Here is a 19,012-nt window from a genome sequence, read left to right as displayed (position 1 = left end):
GCCTTCTTTGAGTAGATGACAAGAAGAAGAAACTTTGCCGTTTGGCTTAATCATTGGACATGTCTAATCATCTTTTTGGTGTTTGTTTAACATTACATCACTGTTATTTTTAAAAAAATGTATATTAGAATAATAATTTTTTTAAAAAAAAATATTAGCATATTAAAATAAAAAAAAATATTAAAAAAATAGCAAAAAAAAAATCAAAATATTTTAAAAACACGGACACTCAGCATAGATAAACAGCTCTAAAACCACTCCCCATCTTCTGCTCATTATCGTTTAGCATGGTTTTTCAACTTCTTTGGGCGGGAACCCAGTCCACATGAGCCGCTGGCCCATAGCCCAATCCATAAATGGTTCAAAACTAATTTGTATAATTTATAGAAAAGGATGGCAATACATCGAATCCACTTTGTACCCTATATTGTGGTTGAGGAACTCGGCCGATAGACGTAAGTTTTAGGTTGTGTTCAGTAATAATAATAAAAAAATATATGCTTTTTTTTTCTTCTCAGTTTTCCATTTTTTTATTTTTTATTTTTTAATAAAAAATAATAAAAAAATTATTTTCTGAAAAAAATTATTTATATATAGATTATAATTATTTTTCATAAGGTTCAAAATTATAATTCATAATTGCTATCTTAATATTTTGTATTCATGATAATATAATTTTATTTAAATTAAAATTTCTCATGAAACAATTACTTTATCAAAATATAAAAAAATAATAGTTCACGTGTTTGTATATAGAAAAAGTTTGTAACCAAAAAGCTGTAGATAGTTTTTAAAATGTGGTTTCAAAATCAATATAAATTTAAAAAATTGGAAATATTGATTTTTTAAATATAAAAAATATTTTATTTAAAATTAAATTCTTAATTTTAATTCTTTTTAGCTTTAATTTCTCAAATATTATTTTGTTTTTTCATCCAAATAAAAAAATTAAGTCTCGTTTAGATGGGCTGAAACGGGTAAATCCATACTGGGTCAAATTGCTATCCAACGGATATTGTTAAACAAATAAAAACCAGGCCGCCTCTAAAAAAAAAAAACAAATAGTAATTAAAATTTATAAACATCGCCACGTGGGACATAGAAACCTCGCTTGTCAGTTGTCCTCTGTCGCCACGTAGAGTATAAAGAAACTCGCGTCAACAATACGCAGTTTTAAAAGTCTCTTTCCAAACCCCACCAGATCCATCCACGTGTCCACTACCAACGGCCAAGATGAAACTTCAAAACAGAGTACATAAACACTCCCTCCCTCCCTCTATAAAACCAAGCCGCGGTCCCTTCCATTGGCGCAGTCCACAAATTTTCAATGGCAAACCCTAAAGTCTACTTCGACATGACAATCGGCGGCGCCCCAGCCGGCCGGATCGTGATGGAGCTGTTCGCGGACACAACTCCACGAACCGCAGAGAACTTCAGGGCTCTTTGCACTGGAGAGAAAGGCAAAGGGCGAAGCGGCAAGCCTTTACACTACAAAGGCTCGACTTTTCATCGAGTGATCCCTGGATTCATGTGTCAAGGAGGGGATTTTACTGCGGGGAATGGAACCGGAGGAGAATCAATCTATGGAGCGAAATTCGCTGATGAGAATTTCATAAAGAAACATACTGGGCCTGGAATTCTGTCTATGGCTAATGCTGGGCCTGGCACTAATGGGTCTCAGTTTTTCATATGTACAGATAAGACTGAATGGCTTGATGGGAAACATGTGGTGTTCGGAAGAGTTGTGGAGGGTATGAATGTTGTCAAGGCTATAGAGAAGGTTGGATCTAGTAGTGGAAGGACTTCCAGGCCTGTTGTTGTTGCTGATTGTGGTCAGCTTTCTTGAGGCACAGGATTTGTGATATGCTGGTGTGTTTGTGTTTATGTATCTATCTACATAACGAGTCTTTAATTGGACTCTGATGGTGTTTCTTCAAGTGTTGCTGTCCTTTAATGATCCTAATGAGATTTTACAGATACAATAATTGAATGAATAATTTCACCTTATTGTTTGGCTTCGCTTTGTGTGATTATGGGCTGCTTGGATCTGATTCGAGCCTTGATTCGGGTTGATTTTCGGTTCTTGTTACTGTGCTTTCGCCCCTCTCTACTGGGGTTTTCATGATACTGGCAAGCGGTTTGGTCAGCGCTTTTAGAATTTGAGCATTCTTGCACTCCATGGAAATCGGTAGACTTTGGTGAGAGACCAGAGGGCTTGAGTTTGTATCGAATAATTAAGGTCTTGAGGAGTAGTTGAATTTTAAAAATGTTTTTAAAAAGAATTGAAAATTTTTTATTTTTTATTTTAAATTAATATTTTTCAAAATAATTTTAATTTATTGATAATAAAAATAATCTTTTGAAAAAAAAAAATCATACTTCCAATACAGACACTAAATCAGACAGTACTGTTAATGAAAAAAAAAAAAATCATACTTCCAAAACAGACACTAAATCAGACAGTACTGTTAAGTGTGTATTTGAAATTCTATTAAGTTGAATTTGTTGGTGAGACAAAATACGCTCTGTGCCGTGACCTTCTATAGCGCCATTGCTTCATTCTATAGGGCAGTGAACTCGTCGCTATCTTGGTTGTGCTGCTGATTAAACCTGACCGGCCTGGCAGGTTGATTTGGAAGCTGTAGTGGTCTGGGTTTGTTAAAATCCTAGTTGGTGTAATGATTTGGCTAAACCGCATCATTGGTGGGTTAATTAGTAATCCGGAAAGACTTGGTATGTTTCTTTTAAATGTAAAATTTTAAATCTATTAATATATATTATTATTAACTCGACGAGATTGATGTTGTTAAAAAGCCTAAGTCTCGAGTTTATAAATTAACTTAAATTAATTTGAATTAATTTAAATTAATCTAAAAAAATAAAATTACAATATTTTATATAAAAAAATAAAAAAAATTATATAAATATATACATATTATAAATAATAAAATTTAAAAAAATATTTTAAAAATTATCTCATATTTAAAAGATATTATATTAAGCTTTTCAGTTAAAGTATTTAAATTAAAAAAGTTTTTTATCCCATATTAAAAAAAATAATTTTTTTCTTAGAAACAATATATATTAATAAATTTTAAATCCCACATTAAAAAAATATTTTTTTTTTCTTGTGAATATAGAATACATATACTAAAGGGTTTCAAATCTCATGTAACTTTTATCCTTAAAACATAAAATATATATATATTAATGGGTTATCCTTTTAAGTTAAAATATTTGAACTAAAAGTTATTTTATCTAATATTAAAAAAACATAATTTTTTTTGAAACACGGAGTATATTTAGTAATGGATTTCAAATTCTACATTTTAAAGAAAAAATATAAGGTCTCGCCCAGTCAAACCCAGTTGACCTAGGAGAGATCATATTTTTTTATTTTTTTTGCAAATATTGGATTTGAAAGTCGTTAGTATATATACTTTATGTTCCCAGGAAAAAAATTATATATTTTCAAGGTGGGATAAAAAACTTATTAAACTTGAAATGATAATATAGTATTATTTTAATATGGAATTTGAAACCCATTAGTATATATATTTCATGTTCCAAAAAAAAAGTTATTTTTTTTCAAAGTGGATTTTGAAACCCATTAGTATATATACTCTATATTCGTAAGAGAAAAACTATGTTTTTTCAATATAAGATTTGAAATCTATTAGTATATATACTTTATTTTTCTAAGAAAAAAGTTATGTTTTTCAATATGGAATAAAAAAAATTGGTTTAAATACTTCAACTTGAAAACTTAACATAATATTTTTTTAATATGGGATAAAAAACTTTTTAAAATATTCCTCTAAACTTTATTATTTACAATATGTATCATTTATATTTACATGGATTTTTTTAATTTTTTCATATATTAAACTTTAATTTTTTTCAGATTGATCCGAGGTCAACCTTCCAGTCAAGCTTAATAATTATAGTTACTGGAGACTCAAGATACGAGAGCACTCGTCTCAAAGTGGACTTGCTACTGTTTAGATGCTTGTAGGAAGCATTCATTAGCTTGCTATTTAGATTATTGGTGCAAAACTTTTTATTTTATCACATATTATTATAGATGAGTTGTGAAATTTTTTATTTTTTTATTTTTTTTATTTTTTTTAATGATTTAATCTTGATTAAAAGACTCATTAATTTTGATTTTTGTATAAAATGATGAGATGAAAAAAAAAGAGAGATTAAAATGAAAAAGATATCAAACATGATAGTGAGTTTTGCAAAAAAAAAAATATTCTAGTTCTTGAACTTTAAAAGTCATGTAAATTATATAATTTTAGCAACTCAATATTTTTTTAAGTCTAACTTTTTTATAACTATTTTTTAATCTCTAGTTTATAGAGAAAAGAGAGTTTTATGAATTCTGACCGTATAAATAGAAAGTTTCATTTTAAACCATTAAAATTGATAATATTTATGTAAAATAATTTTATTTGATGTTTAGAGTTCATATTGGGTGTTTTTTACCTTTAAAATTAATAAAAAAAAACATATATGAGCTCAGATTAATTTTTTATTTTGGATTTAATTTGATTTTTTAGGTTTTTTAAGGTCATAGATAAGTTTACCACAATTTTTATGATGTTTTATAGATTTTTGGATCAAAAGGGGTTGAAAAACATGTTTTTAGGTAAAAAACTTAAGTCCTTATTTTTTTCAAGCATTGTGTTTGGAAAAATCAAACGATGAGTCATCTTTTTTTTTTCAAAATAGTTTAGGGAGGACAAGTAAGAATTAAGGGTTCAGTCGTGCGGGGCATGATAAAATGGGTTTAGTAAATATCAATATGAAATTTTATTTTAATAAATAAATTTAGCAAACACAACCGGGTAAATATCTTATTCTTTAAAATTAAATATCTTAATCTATATTTATCTCTTGTTTTTTAAGTTTTATTTTTATGTATCGTTAATAACTTTTTATTTATTTATTCGCACATGTGGTTCTCAATTTATTTGATTACATGCATGTATAAATTCTTTTACTTGAACTTAAACTTTGTAAATTACATAAATACATTAAAAAAGTTATATGCCTAATTTTTTATATGACATGAAAAAACTGACTCCTAGTAAAGGTATACAAGTTTTTTTAAATGAAATAAAAAAATCTAACTTCTAGTAAAATGCGGATCACATAACTATTACTGCTCTATATTCTATACAGTGACCTTTCATCGCTCCATTCTTACATGGTAAAGAACTTGTCACTATCTTGGGTGTGTTGTCGGAGGCTCAAAATAGAAGAGAACACATCTCGAAATGGGTTTACTATTAAAATGCTTACTAGCCATTGAACCTGTGCTTCTACGTAAATTATATTTTTTTTTTCAAAAACATACAAGATATGCAGGTTACTTCAATGCATTTTTTTCACATAAAAAATTCAAAATATAAATTGAAAAATCCATGCAATTAAGATTAAGATATTCCATAATATAAAATGAAATGGAAACAAAACAACTAAAAAAACTTATATTAAAAAAAGACATGCAAAAATTATAACCTAAATCATAAGACTAAGATAAATTTACAAAAAAACCTTGAAGATGATCACAAAAGCAATATTGAAAAAAAAAACTAATGCAGAGCTATAAGATCATACAAATTTGAATTCCTAATAAATTAAATGTCAAGCTAGGAAAAAAAATTAATTACACAAAATGATAAAAACAAATAAGTGTGAGAAAAAACATTAATTAGATTGGATAAAAATTTTCAATTTGAGGATTTAATTAGATTGAACAATAACTTTAATAAAAGAAAAAATCATAAGAACAGGTGTTAAACTGAAAAAAATAAAACAAAAAAATTAATTAAATAATGAAATTGAAAGGAAAAAAACTTTAACAAAAGTGTCAATGATAGAATTAGAAATTTTACAATATATAAACCAAAATAAAAAATAAAATATATGAGAAATTGCAATTGAAGGACTAAATTAAAAAAAAATAAAAACTTATATAAATGAAAAAGAAAAAAATAACAAATTAATAGAATAAGAGCTGAAATTGAAAAGTAAAAAACAGAGAGGATAATAATGTACATTACTTGTCAAGAGAGAGGAAAAAAAGAGAAAAAAATTCAATGACTATTGACAACAACTCAATCATAGTAAGTTGTCATGTATCATTCCAAATAAAAGAGGACATTATGACACATTTATAGAGATGATGAAAGGGCAATTACGTTTACTAGGTGGCGTCACATACATTGTCTAAACGGTTTGAATGTTACCTACGTGCTGAGGCGTGCCCAACACACTCCATCAACTTTAAGCACTAAAAAAAAAATACAAAATTGTCTATATGACCTCAACAATGACACAAATACCCATATAAAATTATAAAAATATTCATTATATGTTAATCTTATATTCTATATCTTTCAAGGTTAAAGATGTTTCAAGGTTAAAGATGAAATTGTACTGTACATTAAAACTTAAAAATCCTAAAACACTCTTATCTAGCAAAATATAATTTTTTTTTACTTCAAAGGTAAATACATATTTTTACTATTAAGAAACTTATGCAAAATTTTAAAAAATTCTTGATCAATAGTTATATATTTTGTTAATTTTAGGGACAAAAAATATTTCAATCATGCAAAAATAAATAAAATCAGCACACCACCCAAGACACTCTCTTTTTTTTGGATCAAATAGCACAGAGATATTTTTATTCTAGCCTGAGATATATTTTAATATGGATTGAGCTATAATAAAAAACCCTGTCATTCAGTGTTTTTTTTTTTTTTTAGGGTAGAAGGAGAGCATTCATGAGCTCACTTTCTAAGATGCTTCTCCGTATTTGACTACATCCTGGGCACAATAACTAAGTATACCAGAGTTGCATCCTTTCCGGTCATCTCAATGCTCTATTGCCCATACTAGATATGGGCTCGAACTCATGCATACCAAACTAAACAACTGCATTATATAAACCTTACTCCTTGACACTAATACTAGCATTACCAGCAGGTTTTAGCTTGGATTTAATTAAAATAAGGATAAAAAAGTTGAGGGTTTATTTAATATTGTGATAATTATTATAATTATAGTTTTAAAAAAATATTTTATAAAAAGTACTTTTTGGTTAAGGTTGATTTAGTATTTATGTATATTTGGTTAAAACTGTTGTTAAAATTGAGATCGAACAATGAATAATTTAATGTGTTTGGTTAATAATGCAAATCGAACAACAAATAATTTAATGTATTTGGTTAATAATGCTTTTAAAATTGATGTTCTAAAATAATTTTAAAAAATATATATTAATATTGATGATTTTTAATTTAAATATTGTAGATTTAACTACTGTTATTATATCATAAAATAAATAATACTTTATATAAAATATTTTTTATTATTTCATTAAACTATTTACAATTCCATAACGTATGAAATATTTCTGACAATTACTATAATTTTTTTGATTTTTTATGCTCGCGACAATATTAGGTAAAATATAATTATGAATAAAATTGAAATTGCGATGAAATTCTGCAAATATTACATCATCAAGCGATCCTTGTCTAATTTATGTAGTGTCATTGGATAATGTTAAATACTAGTTTTTTTTGAATAAAATACAATTAAAAATTAAAAATTAATTTTTATTTTTTATTTTACTGGGCCGGACTCAATTTAATACATGTTAAACTTTAAACCGGACCTGGTCTAGTCGGAATTGGTCCTACCAGAACAATATTCAGGGATTCCTTATTTTTCTTTTCCTATGTTTTGGATGTAAAAATAACATGGGATTTATCAACCATAAATCTTATTTTTTTATCTATCAAATAATTTAAATTTATAATTTAATTAATTAAATTACAGCAGCATCCGCTTGAACAAATAGCTTTTTAAAAAGGACGTGGAGCAAAATCGGACCAAAACACTTCTCCTGCTGTGACGCATATTATTTTTTAAAAGTATTATTTATTTAAAAATACACATATATTTTTAAAAGTCATGACGCTTCCGAGCACGGAAGGAACTGGCCTCGAGCAGGCAGAGAGGACTTGGCCTCGAGTAGGCTTTCCCTGCTGGGCATGGGTCGGTGACGTCAACCGACACTGGATATGGATCTTTCAAATGCCGCGTCAACCACAGTCAAAGAATCGCACGGCAAACCAAACCCTATTCTAATACCGTTTTAAAAAAAATCCGAGGCAAAATAATCCGTACTCAAAAAGAGATAATTTAATATCTAAAGATCTAGTGGCCACCTGTAAATTGCCCGTATAGGAAGAAATATAATAGAGGTCGTGGTACCCTAGCCAGTGAAAAACATCCACGTTGTCGATCTTAGGTCCTCACGGCATCAGGTTTTCTGACGAAGTAGCCATGCATTTAATCTTCGAACAATAACTTCACGGACCAGCAACAAGGGACGGGCTCTGTCCCATTACAGGAGAAGTGTCAGCTTGAAGTTAGAACTTGAGAGAACCCTCTCTCATTCCCCCTTCCGTACGCCACTGATCTGAGATGTCTGATTGGAATGGGTCAAATCATGTTTTTGTTGCCTTCATAGATCCATATTCATGGTCCCCTCCTTGTCTTTTTTAACTGCAGAATTCGTGAACGACACGTGCCTAGGAGCTGCCTGCAAGGCTTCACGCTTGGTGAGTGTCTAATACTGGTAAACTGGGTGATTTTTTTAAAACGTTTTTCAAGTAGTTTATGGTCTAGATTCTTGAAAAGTAAGCTTCATATTTTTATCATGTTTTTGTCAGATTAAGTTAGTGTTTGATGGTGTAATTATTTTTTAAAATATTTTTTAAGATATATATCAAAATAATTTATTTTTTATTTTTTAAAATTTATTTTTAATATTAATTCATTACAATAATTAAAAAAGTCGAGTTTCAAAAATGTATAAATCACGACTTCAATAATCCATGGAAAAGGAATGTTTTTAGAATTATTTTTTAAAACTTGTTTGGGGTTGTAGTTATAATTAATTTTTAAATATATTAATTTAAAATAAATAAAATATAATTTTTTTATAAATATTTTTAAAATATAAAAACAAACAGACATTTAGTTAAATTTAAAAAACTTTGGATCCAGGATATTTATTGTTTCGTGGCAAAATTAATCCTTCATTATTTAATTCTATTATCAATTTAAGTTCGAATTAAAGCTCAGCAGTCAATTGTCAAAACTTTTCAACTAATCAGTGTTCATCACATGTCATTCTCGAGGTCATGATATTCTAATATATCACAAAATATTAAATTGAATTATATAGAAAGGTTAACTCTGTTCAAATTCAAAATATAAAAAATTCAATTTGTATTTAAAATTCCTGGTCAAGTATCTTCCAATCCATCACCGATTCTCATCTTTATCTCTTAGTATTAGTTATCTTTCATGTAATTTGAATGATTGAAATTACGGTACCTTCTGTTTTTTTATATCTTTTAATTTAAAAAAATATTAAATTATTTTTTTAATAATTTTAATGTGTTGACATAAACAATAATAAAATTTTAAAAAATTATTTTAATATATTTAAAAAAACCTTTTCTCTTAAAAAGACAACCCCACATTACAATAACAAAAATACACCGCCAAAGCATTTGACTATTCAAGCTCTAAAAAAAAAACAACACCCAAGAAATGCAGAATATTAATTAATATACATCAATTCAAGGCAGAATAGTAAACACAAGGTGCCATAATTGTGATTTATTTTAATCTTTCCAGCTCTGTGTCATGAAGCATGACAATTGGGACAGAACAGTAAAAGGCCAGCCGGGGGGGAGGTGGGGTAGACCTTAGTGAGTCAGAACTCAGACAAGGTAGGCGGTCAGGGGACGACTCAGTTTCACCTATGTCCAAGTCTAACAACAAGAGAGTAGTCAACAATTTCTGTTTCTTTCCCTTCTTTCACCTTTTGGCATTTCTCCATTCAAAATTCCATTGCCCACGAGACTTCCGTTTTATTGCCAAAAGAAAGAAAGAAAAATATAATAAAAACAACGCGTTTGTTGCATTCATGAACCGAAATTAATCACAACCACCACCTTTAGATTGCTAGTACTTGCAATTAATCTTTTCTCCCGTGCTTGCTACTATACCTTCTCTGGCTTTGTCTTCACTTTTGAATTTTTTCTGGGTTCTTCTTGATTCTGAAGTGGGGTTTTTATCATTTACGGGATCATTTTGAATTCTTTATTAGTGGTGTGATCTGGGAGAGAACTTGCAAGAAGGGAAAATGGGAGGGGTCTGTTCTGGCGGGGCGAAAAGGAAAAGTGTGAAAGTTGTGGGGGAGGAGAATAATAACAGTGGCATCATTACCTCAGGGAAGCTAAGGTCATTACAGAGCACAGGCAAGAAAAGAGAGAATTCTTATAGGAATAATAATGGGGATGATTTTGGCAGAACAACGCCACAGAGGAGTAATTCTGGTGAGTTTTTATCATCCTTTTCAAGGGAGCTCAAGCCATCAACGCCTGTTAGGACGGAGGCCGACAAGGTATGTTCTTTTTATGTTTTGTTTTCTCGATCATGTTTTTGCTTTGGATGTCCATTCTGTCAGTTTTGATGGTTTATTTTGTGCCTTTGGTTTTTGTAGATTAATCAAAAGAAGTCATTTTTAGGAAAAGCTGGGACGGTGGGACTAGAGAAAGCAGTAGAAGTTTTGGATACTCTAGGAAGTAGCATGTCAAATTTGAATCCCAAAGGGGGATTTGCCACTGGAATGGGTTCTAGAGGGAATAGGATATCAATATTGGCATTTGAAGTAGCTAATACAATAGCCAAAGGGGCAAACTTGTTTCATTCTCTTTCAGAGGAAAATGTCGAGTCCTTGAAAAAAGAGGTATTGCATTCAGAAGGAGTACACAAATTGGTTTCTACTGATATGGAAGAGTTGCTCATAATTGCTGCTGCTGATAAAAGGTTGTTGCTTGTTACAAATACTTTGCCTTGGTTTAATTCTAACACAGTTCATGTTCTGTCATCTTAGTATTGTTTAAAAAGAAAATAACTGGGTGCTTTTGTAGAGAGGAATTTGATGTTTTCTCGCGAGAAGTGATTCGGTTTGGAGATTTATGTAAAGACCCTCAATGGCACAATTTGGGTCGATATTTTTCAAAGTAAGGTGCATTTTTATTATGCATTATTTCCTGGTTATGTTCTTCTTGTTTTCTAACTATGCAATTATCTCTGTAATACATCAGATTGGATTCAGAATATTCAATTGAGAGGCAGAATAGAACGGAGGCGGAAGTGACAATGCAAGAGCTGATTACTCTGGTGCAGAACACTTCTGTAAGTTTTTTATTTTCTTTTGCCGCATCAAGTAGATGCTTGCATGCTGCTCCTTGTTGATCAGATGCCTGTACAATGCCACGGTTGAAACTTGGTTTTCGTCTATAAACACTACTGTATTTTGCTTCCTTAATTAATTCCATCTAATTCTCGGAAAAAAGCATTGCTAATTTCCTTTTGATCACTCATTTCAGTATGTTATGCTTGATCCAATGAACGTTGCAGCTTTGAATTTAGCTCATTTACTGTATTAAATTGTGATTCTGAGCAGTTTGCAGTTGTGTCTGGCATATGCATTATTATTTTTTATTTTTTTAAAGAATTATCACGAGTCCCAGCAAACTTTTCAGCTTATTTTACTACAGTTGAAGAATGCTAGAGGTCTTCAAAGCTTTAACTTGTGTTCCTGTGATCCTGCTTTACAAATATCTGTTCTTGTGCAGGAACTATATCATGAGTTGAATGCTTTGGACAGATTTGAACAAGATTATCGGCAGAAGGTTGAAGAAGTGCAGTCCCTAAATCTCTCTGTAAAAGGTTGGCATGGACGAGTCTTTTCTCTTCACTTGATTTTTTTTTTAAATGTGCGAGTCTTTTCTCTTCACTTGATTTTTTTTTTAAATGTGGTAGACTGTATTTTATGACGATATCGAGATGCTTACATATTTGTGACTACTGACTAATAAGCAATATCTGAGGTTATCTATAGAATTCTTTTTTGTGAGTTATATCTGCCAAGATCAAGCATTGTTGCATGTACAATTTCTGCTGCCTTCTTGTTGCTGAAAATATAACATTTTCTACAGATCTGATTTCAATGCTTTTTTAGCTTCAAGTATATGTCCTTCAAAGTGAATAACATGCTTCTCTATAATGAATAACTATCAGTTCTCATTGATAGTTAACTACTTGTTTTTTCTCATTACATTTATAACTGGTTCTAGGTGTTGATTTTCTTTTCTTCTCCAGTATCTGCTTGATACCCCGCAAGCAATGGTGAAGCAGATATTTTATTAATGGGCCATTTTCTTTGTAATTGTAGGAGAATGTCTCACAATTTTACATAGTGAGCTAAAACAACAAAGAAAGCTTGTAAGGAGCTTGAAAAAGAAATCTCTTTGGTCTAAAAATGTGGAGGAGGTACATGTCTATGAGCCACTAGTTACATCTGCTGAAAAGTTGCACCATAGTCTCTTCAAAGGATTTTCCATCAATTCCGAACTCTTTCATGCCTCATAATTGCTTAGTTTGGCTTAACTCCCTCACTCAACATGAATGCTTTGCAGCCTTGATTGATTCCAGTAGCGGTTTTATGTAATAGATGGCAGTTAACATATCAGATAACTTGTTATTTTATATGAATATTAGCTTACTCCATTAGAGTGGTTAACATGTTTTCACTTTTACTCTTCAGCCCATGAGAATATTAGTTTGTCTGTCTCAAGCAATAGAATGTTCTATAACTTTCTTTGTGAACTGCAGATCATGGAGAAACTTGTTGATATCGTTACCTACTTACAACAAGCGATCCTGGAAGCTTTTGGAAATAATGGTATGACCGTTATGTCTTGCAATGAAACTCGAAGATGCAAATTTGCATGAATATAATAAACGGGTGCATTTACATTTCCATTCATTTATATCAGCAAGACACATTGATGAGTTCCTTTTGTTTTCCTAGATGCGAACCACCCTGTTTTTCATTTGTGTATGATATATGGTAGATAATTAGTGAAGGAACGGGTTTCATGTGGGGAGTCTATTTTCTGAAACTGCTCTCCTTGAAATGTGTGTATTTCTATTGTGTCTGAGAAATTATCTTTATTAGAAATGAAAGACCGTTTATAGTGCCTGGATAATAAAAGAGGTGATTGCCATGTCCGAAGATCCTGTCTCAGCTCTAGCTAGGTCATTCCTCTATTTCTAAAGTACACAAACAGGCTAGTATATATATGAAAGGCTGGAATCAAGAGGATTCATGTAGGCAAACTGATGGACATACTGAATTTATGCTCAGCTGCATTGAATTGATCTGTCCATGTAAGTTCATTCTCGATAAATGTGTATGCACTTACATCCTTCTGGTTGGGTAAAACCATGATTAGCAGGCATGAGCTATCTTAAAAAGGACCATTAATTCCATGTATTAACAAGATTCTAATCTGAAGTGCATCTTTAATTTAGGAAGATTCAAGCATTATAGTGAATTTTGCTTGGGAAAGAACATTATAATCCTGACTGCGGTGATTTGGTCAAGGCCGGCATATAAGAAACATGCCAATATAGAGTCTGTTTTTGTTTATTTCCCTCTCCTTGCTATCTATGCACATCATAACAAGATTTAAGATTTAATTCTATGTTTCTGGCTTTGAAAGATGTGCTTCAAATATTAATCTGTAGGGATTGACAACTCATGGCAGGTGTTATATTGGTTGACAAGGAGCCTGGCAACAGTCGTCAAAGACTTGGCACATCTGGTCTTGCATTGCATTATGCTAACTTAATCAACCAGATTGATAATATTGTAAGTGAATCTCTTTCCTTCTTCACTAATCACATGGTTATTATAGGTCACTTAGTTTTCCTATATTGGGATGAATTAGACTGACCTATCACATGTTATTAGACTTCTCGACCTGCCTCCCTTCCTCCTAATACGAGGGACAGTTTATATCGAGGGATACCAAACAGTGTTAAGGCAGCTCTACGCTCACGGTTGCAGATGGTTGATGCCAAGGAAGAGGTATTTGTGCTCATTTTTGTGCTTCTCATTTTCTACTTTTTCTCCAAATGGAGATTGAGGATGGGTGTTTGTTCTTACTTTTTTGCTTATGCACCTACTCAATACATAATTGCTTTCCACTATGTTTCTCTACAGCTCACGATAGCTCTGGTGAAAGCTGAAATGGAAAAGACTCTCCATTGGCTTGCGCCTATTGCCACAAACACAACCAAGTAGGTTAAATGACAATCTAATTTGATATTTCCTCATGTTCCCTGCAAACATGTTTCAACAAGATGATGTTTTCATGTGGCAGTGGTTTTTACGCTTGACCTGTCTTTTTCTTTATCTTTTTTCTCCTTGAGAATTTTCTTTACTGTCTTTGCTATTACACTTACTTTGTTTATGTTTGAATTGGCAACAGAGCACACCAAGGCTTTGGATGGGTTGGAGAATGGGCAAACACTGGGTTAGTGAAGGCCTTTGTGCTGTCTTTGTGTTGTGACAAGTGTAATGCACTTTAGTAACAGATGAGTGACGCCTTTTTTCTTTTTGACAGAAACGAATTTGGCAAGAATACAGCCGGAAATAGCAACCTGATCCGCCTCCAGACACTCCATCACGCAGATAAGCAGAAGACTGACCTATACATTCTTGAACTAGTGACATGGCTTCACCGGTTGATAAACTTAGTGAGACAGAGAGATCTTGGTTTCAAATCCATGCATGTTAGATCTCCATCCCGTAAGGGACCGGTTTTTCACACCTTGACGCCACGACTTCAATTCCTGAACCACGGCGCTCAACTTTCTCAAGAAGATCGAGATTTGTTAGCCAATGTGTGTCAGAGGAGATCGGTTCCAGGAAGAAGCAAAAGTCAGGAATTTCTTGGAGACAAGAAAAGAGGACAAGTCTGGACATTGAGCAGGAGCACTGGAAACTCACCAGTTGCTGCTAGACAAAAATTAGAGCATAAAAAAACTAATATTTTGGATGTCATCGATGGCCTAGATGACACAATATAAGACCATGCTTCATGGAATTACCTTGGAGGCATTTGCCTAGTTAGTTATGAACCTCGTTTTTCATGTATAATCTTTTGTTAAATTCCCATTCTATTGTATATACCCTTACATATTGTAATAATATATGTAATGATGGCATTAATATTATAGTCTACTTATCTCTCAGTTCCATTTCTGGAGGGTCTTAGAAGAGATGAGGGCCGATTCTTCTATAGCTAGCAACATCAGACTTGGTATATAACTAGACGTCCCTACGCCATGGGATCGGGTGGTTATTATTTTTTTATAAAAAATAATGTTAGAAAAAAAATTAAAATTTGTTTTATTTTTTTTTAAGAAGCAACCTCATAAAAATGTAAAGCCAAGCCAATAATAATAAAAATTAAAGTTAAATGATTATGAAATTAGAAATTAAAAAGGAAAATAAGTTTTAAAAAATAATGTTAACTCAAATTAATGTTTTAAATTTATAACCCTTGTTATTAGATAAGAAATATTCTACTTGAAAAAATAATGAAACTCAATTTTTAACTAATTAAATATTAAATAATAAAATTACAAAAAAACTATACAAAAGGATCCAAACAACAAATAATAATTAAAAAATGAGGTTAATATTGAAATAAAAAAAATTAGAGGATAACTAATTTTTTTTTATTAAAGGGTGAAATTAAACCAATTAAATGTTAAAAGATGAAATTGAAAAAAAAACTATACAAACAAGATCCAAAACAAAAATAAAAAATGAGGTTCAACATGGAAATACAAAATAAATTAAAGAGCAAATATTTTTTTAATTGAATAATAAAATTAAAAAAATTAATTAAAGAAAATGGAGATAGAACTAAGTTAATTTTTCTTCTCACAAATGTTCCTTTAAAAATTTATAATTTCAAGTTTTTTTACTAATTTTAAATATGTTTTGTAGCGCTAATGGATGCATATATTTTATTTAAAAAAAAAATTTTCAAATCATAATAAAAAAGAAATATTTGTGATGAAATTATTATCTCGTTTTTCCATCTACACTAGGTTTTAACTTTGTACTGGTGCAAATATTTTATTTTTTTATTGATTTAATTATTAAATAAGATTGAAAAAATGATTAATATATAATTTATAAATCATAATTTAATTATATTTCTATTTTAAAAAATATTATATTTTTATGACATTTTAATATGATTTTAATTAGTGAAGAAATTATCATTATAAATTGGTTAAAAAATTAAAATTCATTCTAAATCAAAGAAAAAGCAATGATCTCTATTTATTGTTCATAACACTGCAGGTTTGATGATAATATATATATATATATATATATAATATTTTTTAATAATTTATTTTGTCTTGTTTCTTAACAATTAAATAAATACAAAACAATCACTTTATTTTATTTTATATATTATTGTAAATCAAAGTTTATAAATATATACATGTTAGACTAGTGGGAAAATATAGTTAGTTTATTATCACAAAATACATGGTAAATAAAAAATATTTAACAAAAATCCAGAGTTTATACATATTTAAAATTATAAGCATGTAAAAATATAATGAATGACAAACATGTTTTAAATACAAAAATAATTATAAAATACTAGCATGCATACTAAACATATATTTAAACTTGTAATTGATATAAAATAAAGAATTCTAGTATATATATTAATAATAAAATTAACTATATTTAAATTAAAACAAGAAAGGTATTTACTTGTTAAAGCACTATAAAATAATGAATATTTTCTTCTCGATGATGAATTATTTGCTCTTAAATCTTGATTGCTCATTATTTGTGTAACTAAAATATTTTTAATATGTTTCTCAAAATTCTAACAACATCATCATCTTGGTTTAGATATAATTCTAATTAAGGTATTTAAATCAAATATTTCAAATATATCTCAATAAGATAAATTTAAACTCTAGATTTAAAAAAAAGATCAAATAATAAAAAGTTGAAGAAAAATAATAAAAATAAGATGAGATATAGAGTGTAAAGTGAAAAAAAAATTTAAATTAGAAACTATTCATTCACCTCTTTTTTTATAATGAAATTTAAAAAATTAAAAAATTAATTTTTATCATTATTAACCTTTAACTAATTATTATAAATTAATAATTAAATTTAAAAAATAAAAGATTCTTTTAATAAAAAACAAGATTTGTTTTAGATTAATTTTTTATTCACCTATAATTTATTTAATTAAAATAAAATTTCAACATTCATTCTTAACAACATGTATTTTTATTTACAGGTGCATGAACTTTACAACTCAACTTCGTCAAGCTACAGAGAAAGGATCAATGAATCTTTCAAATTTTCCTCGTTTTAAATGGTTTTTTTTTTTCCTTGGAAGAAGTCAATACATTTAACCTCGTTTTCAATCGTTGGTTTGCAAATTGCATAAAGATGACCAAAAAAAAAAATTGAAGTCCGTTCACGTGGCGGCCAAAAAGTCGGTTAACTTGTAAAGAAGCGCGTCGACATGCGGTCATGCTGATCCTCCTCTTACATCACTGAGAAAGAAGAGGCCGTTTTTTTCTTAGGAGAAGACGACGAGCATTTTCTTCAAAAAACAGTGCGTGCATGTGGTCCGACGTGGTCTGATAGGAATGCCCCAAAATCAGGAAACTCATAAGCATTCATTGAGCAACTTATATATATATGGGTGTCATTCCATGATTAATGGCTTGCATATTGATTTGGTTACAATCAAACATTGTTCTTCCTGACGCAGTTGTCGCTGTCTTTTTTTTGCTTTTGGGTTACGATTAGCAGGGGACAAGAAGGCATAAGGGAGGGCCAAAAGGAGGCAAGAAGCGAAAGTTTGAGGAAATAAGAGAAGAGTCGAGCAAAACTAAAAGAGGAAACTAATCTATCTCCCTGCAAAATGCTGCCAAGCAACATCGTCTAGATCTTAAAGTATAAGATCAAGCCGAAGTTGGTTTGCTGCACTTTGTTGGGAGATAGATTAGTTTCCTCTTTTAGTTTGGCAGCCTCTTCTCTTATTTCCTCAAACTTTCCTCTTACTTCCCTCTGTTCCTCTCTTATATATGCTCTTTTTTCCCTCGCTAATCTTCCCCATCATTTTGTTTTTAAGTTAATATAAGCCATTGAATATTGAAGAATTGCACTTGAGGTGCATACCAGGCTCTTTCTTGAGTTGCTCCACCATGTTCCTTTCATCAGACAATTTATTAGAACTCTTGAAGGGCAAGGTTTATTTCCCTGCAGCCCTGTCATCTTAGTATTGAAGCTGAGTTCCATCCTTCATAGATCATCACTAGTTAATCAGGTATGCTATAAATATATCATCATCATCGTTATATTCTTTTATTTTTTGGTTAACAGGTAGGGTCCTGTACGTGTTCTTAATTTGCAAGGATTTTTATAAACATTTGCAACAAGCTTGTCCAATTGAAAGCATGCAAATATTTCTATGATTTGCTGCTCTGTATCAAAGGGGATATGTTTATATTAATGAAATTTTCTTCTTTGTGGTCAGGAACTCGGATATTCTTTCTTTGAAGTCAAAATAATCTAAGAACAGTAGGGGAGTGTTTGTTATTCTTGTGGGACAAACGGGAAAGATGCAAAGGACAATTTTTTTTTTCTGTGAAAACAATATTTCTTTTTTGTTTTTTTGTCGGTTTACGTCGCATGTGCAAGAAAAAAGAGAATTGATTCTGGCAAACAACACTGCAGCGGTGCAGTTCCTGTGATTTAATAGTTTTTTTTTTTTTCGCCCCCGAGCAAAAAGGGCAAACATGGTGTTTACGCTCTTGTATTGGTTGGTGATTGTGGACTAGCATGCTAGAGCTTCCAATTTGCTCTATGTAAACTGGAAAGTAAACAAGAGCCTACGTGTGCCCACCGAATCTGAGGAAGCCTGAGTTGTTATACTCGGCCTGTTCGGCGGCTGGTCTGGAAAATACAGGATTTAGAGCTGGTTTC

At 30.4% G+C, this 19,012-nt stretch overlaps 2 protein-coding genes and 1 long non-coding RNA gene across 3 annotated transcripts; all 3 read left to right on the top strand.

Moving 5' to 3' along the window:
• The first annotated feature begins 1,293 nt into the window (after positions 1–1,293).
• LOC105140090 (peptidyl-prolyl cis-trans isomerase-like) lies at positions 1,294–2,013 on the top strand. The gene has a single exon (XM_011046772.1). The coding sequence runs from the start codon at positions 1,328–1,330 to the stop codon at positions 1,844–1,846; it is 519 nt and encodes a 172-aa protein (XP_011045074.1). The 5' UTR covers positions 1,294–1,327; the 3' UTR covers positions 1,847–2,013.
• Positions 2,014–9,792: 7,779 nt separating this feature from the next.
• On the top strand, positions 9,793–15,216 carry LOC105140089 (uncharacterized). Its single transcript, XM_011046771.1, has 12 exons — positions 9,793–10,507; positions 10,607–10,932; positions 11,037–11,129; positions 11,214–11,304; positions 11,748–11,841; positions 12,347–12,444; positions 12,787–12,856; positions 13,725–13,828; positions 13,931–14,047; positions 14,183–14,259; positions 14,451–14,495; positions 14,586–15,216. The coding sequence occupies exons 1-12, from the start codon at positions 10,247–10,249 to the stop codon at positions 15,049–15,051; spliced, it is 1,842 nt and encodes a 613-aa protein (XP_011045073.1). The 5' UTR covers positions 9,793–10,246; the 3' UTR covers positions 15,052–15,216.
• Positions 15,217–17,944: 2,728 nt separating this feature from the next.
• On the top strand, positions 17,945–18,780 carry LOC105140088 (uncharacterized). Its single transcript, XR_845122.1, has 2 exons — positions 17,945–18,353; positions 18,564–18,780. It is a non-coding gene; the product is annotated as an uncharacterized LOC105140088 (long non-coding RNA).
• The last annotated feature ends 232 nt before the right edge of the window (positions 18,781–19,012 follow it).

This window comes from Populus euphratica, unplaced genomic scaffold (assembly GCF_000495115.2).
Source record: "Populus euphratica unplaced genomic scaffold, PopEup_1.0 scaffold98.1, whole genome shotgun sequence".
Lineage (NCBI taxonomy): Eukaryota > Viridiplantae > Streptophyta > Magnoliopsida > Malpighiales > Salicaceae > Populus > Populus euphratica.
This window is presented reverse-complemented; position numbering and strand designations above follow the sequence as displayed.

Bases quoted from the DNA above. Each gene is read 5' to 3' on its own strand.
- LOC105140090 (XM_011046772.1), top strand. From the start codon at position 1,328: ATGGCAAACCCTAAAGTCTACTTCGACATGACAATCGGCGGCGCCCCA.
- LOC105140089 (XM_011046771.1), top strand. From the start codon at position 10,247: ATGGGAGGGGTCTGTTCTGGCGGGGCGAAAAGGAAAAGTGTGAAAGTT. The intron at 13,829-13,930 runs GTAAGTGAATCT...ACATGTTATTAG, and splicing joins TCAACCAGATTGATAATATT to ACTTCTCGACCTGCCTCCCT. The intron at 14,496-14,585 runs GTTAGTGAAGGC...TCTTTTTGACAG, and splicing joins GGAGAATGGGCAAACACTGG to AAACGAATTTGGCAAGAATA.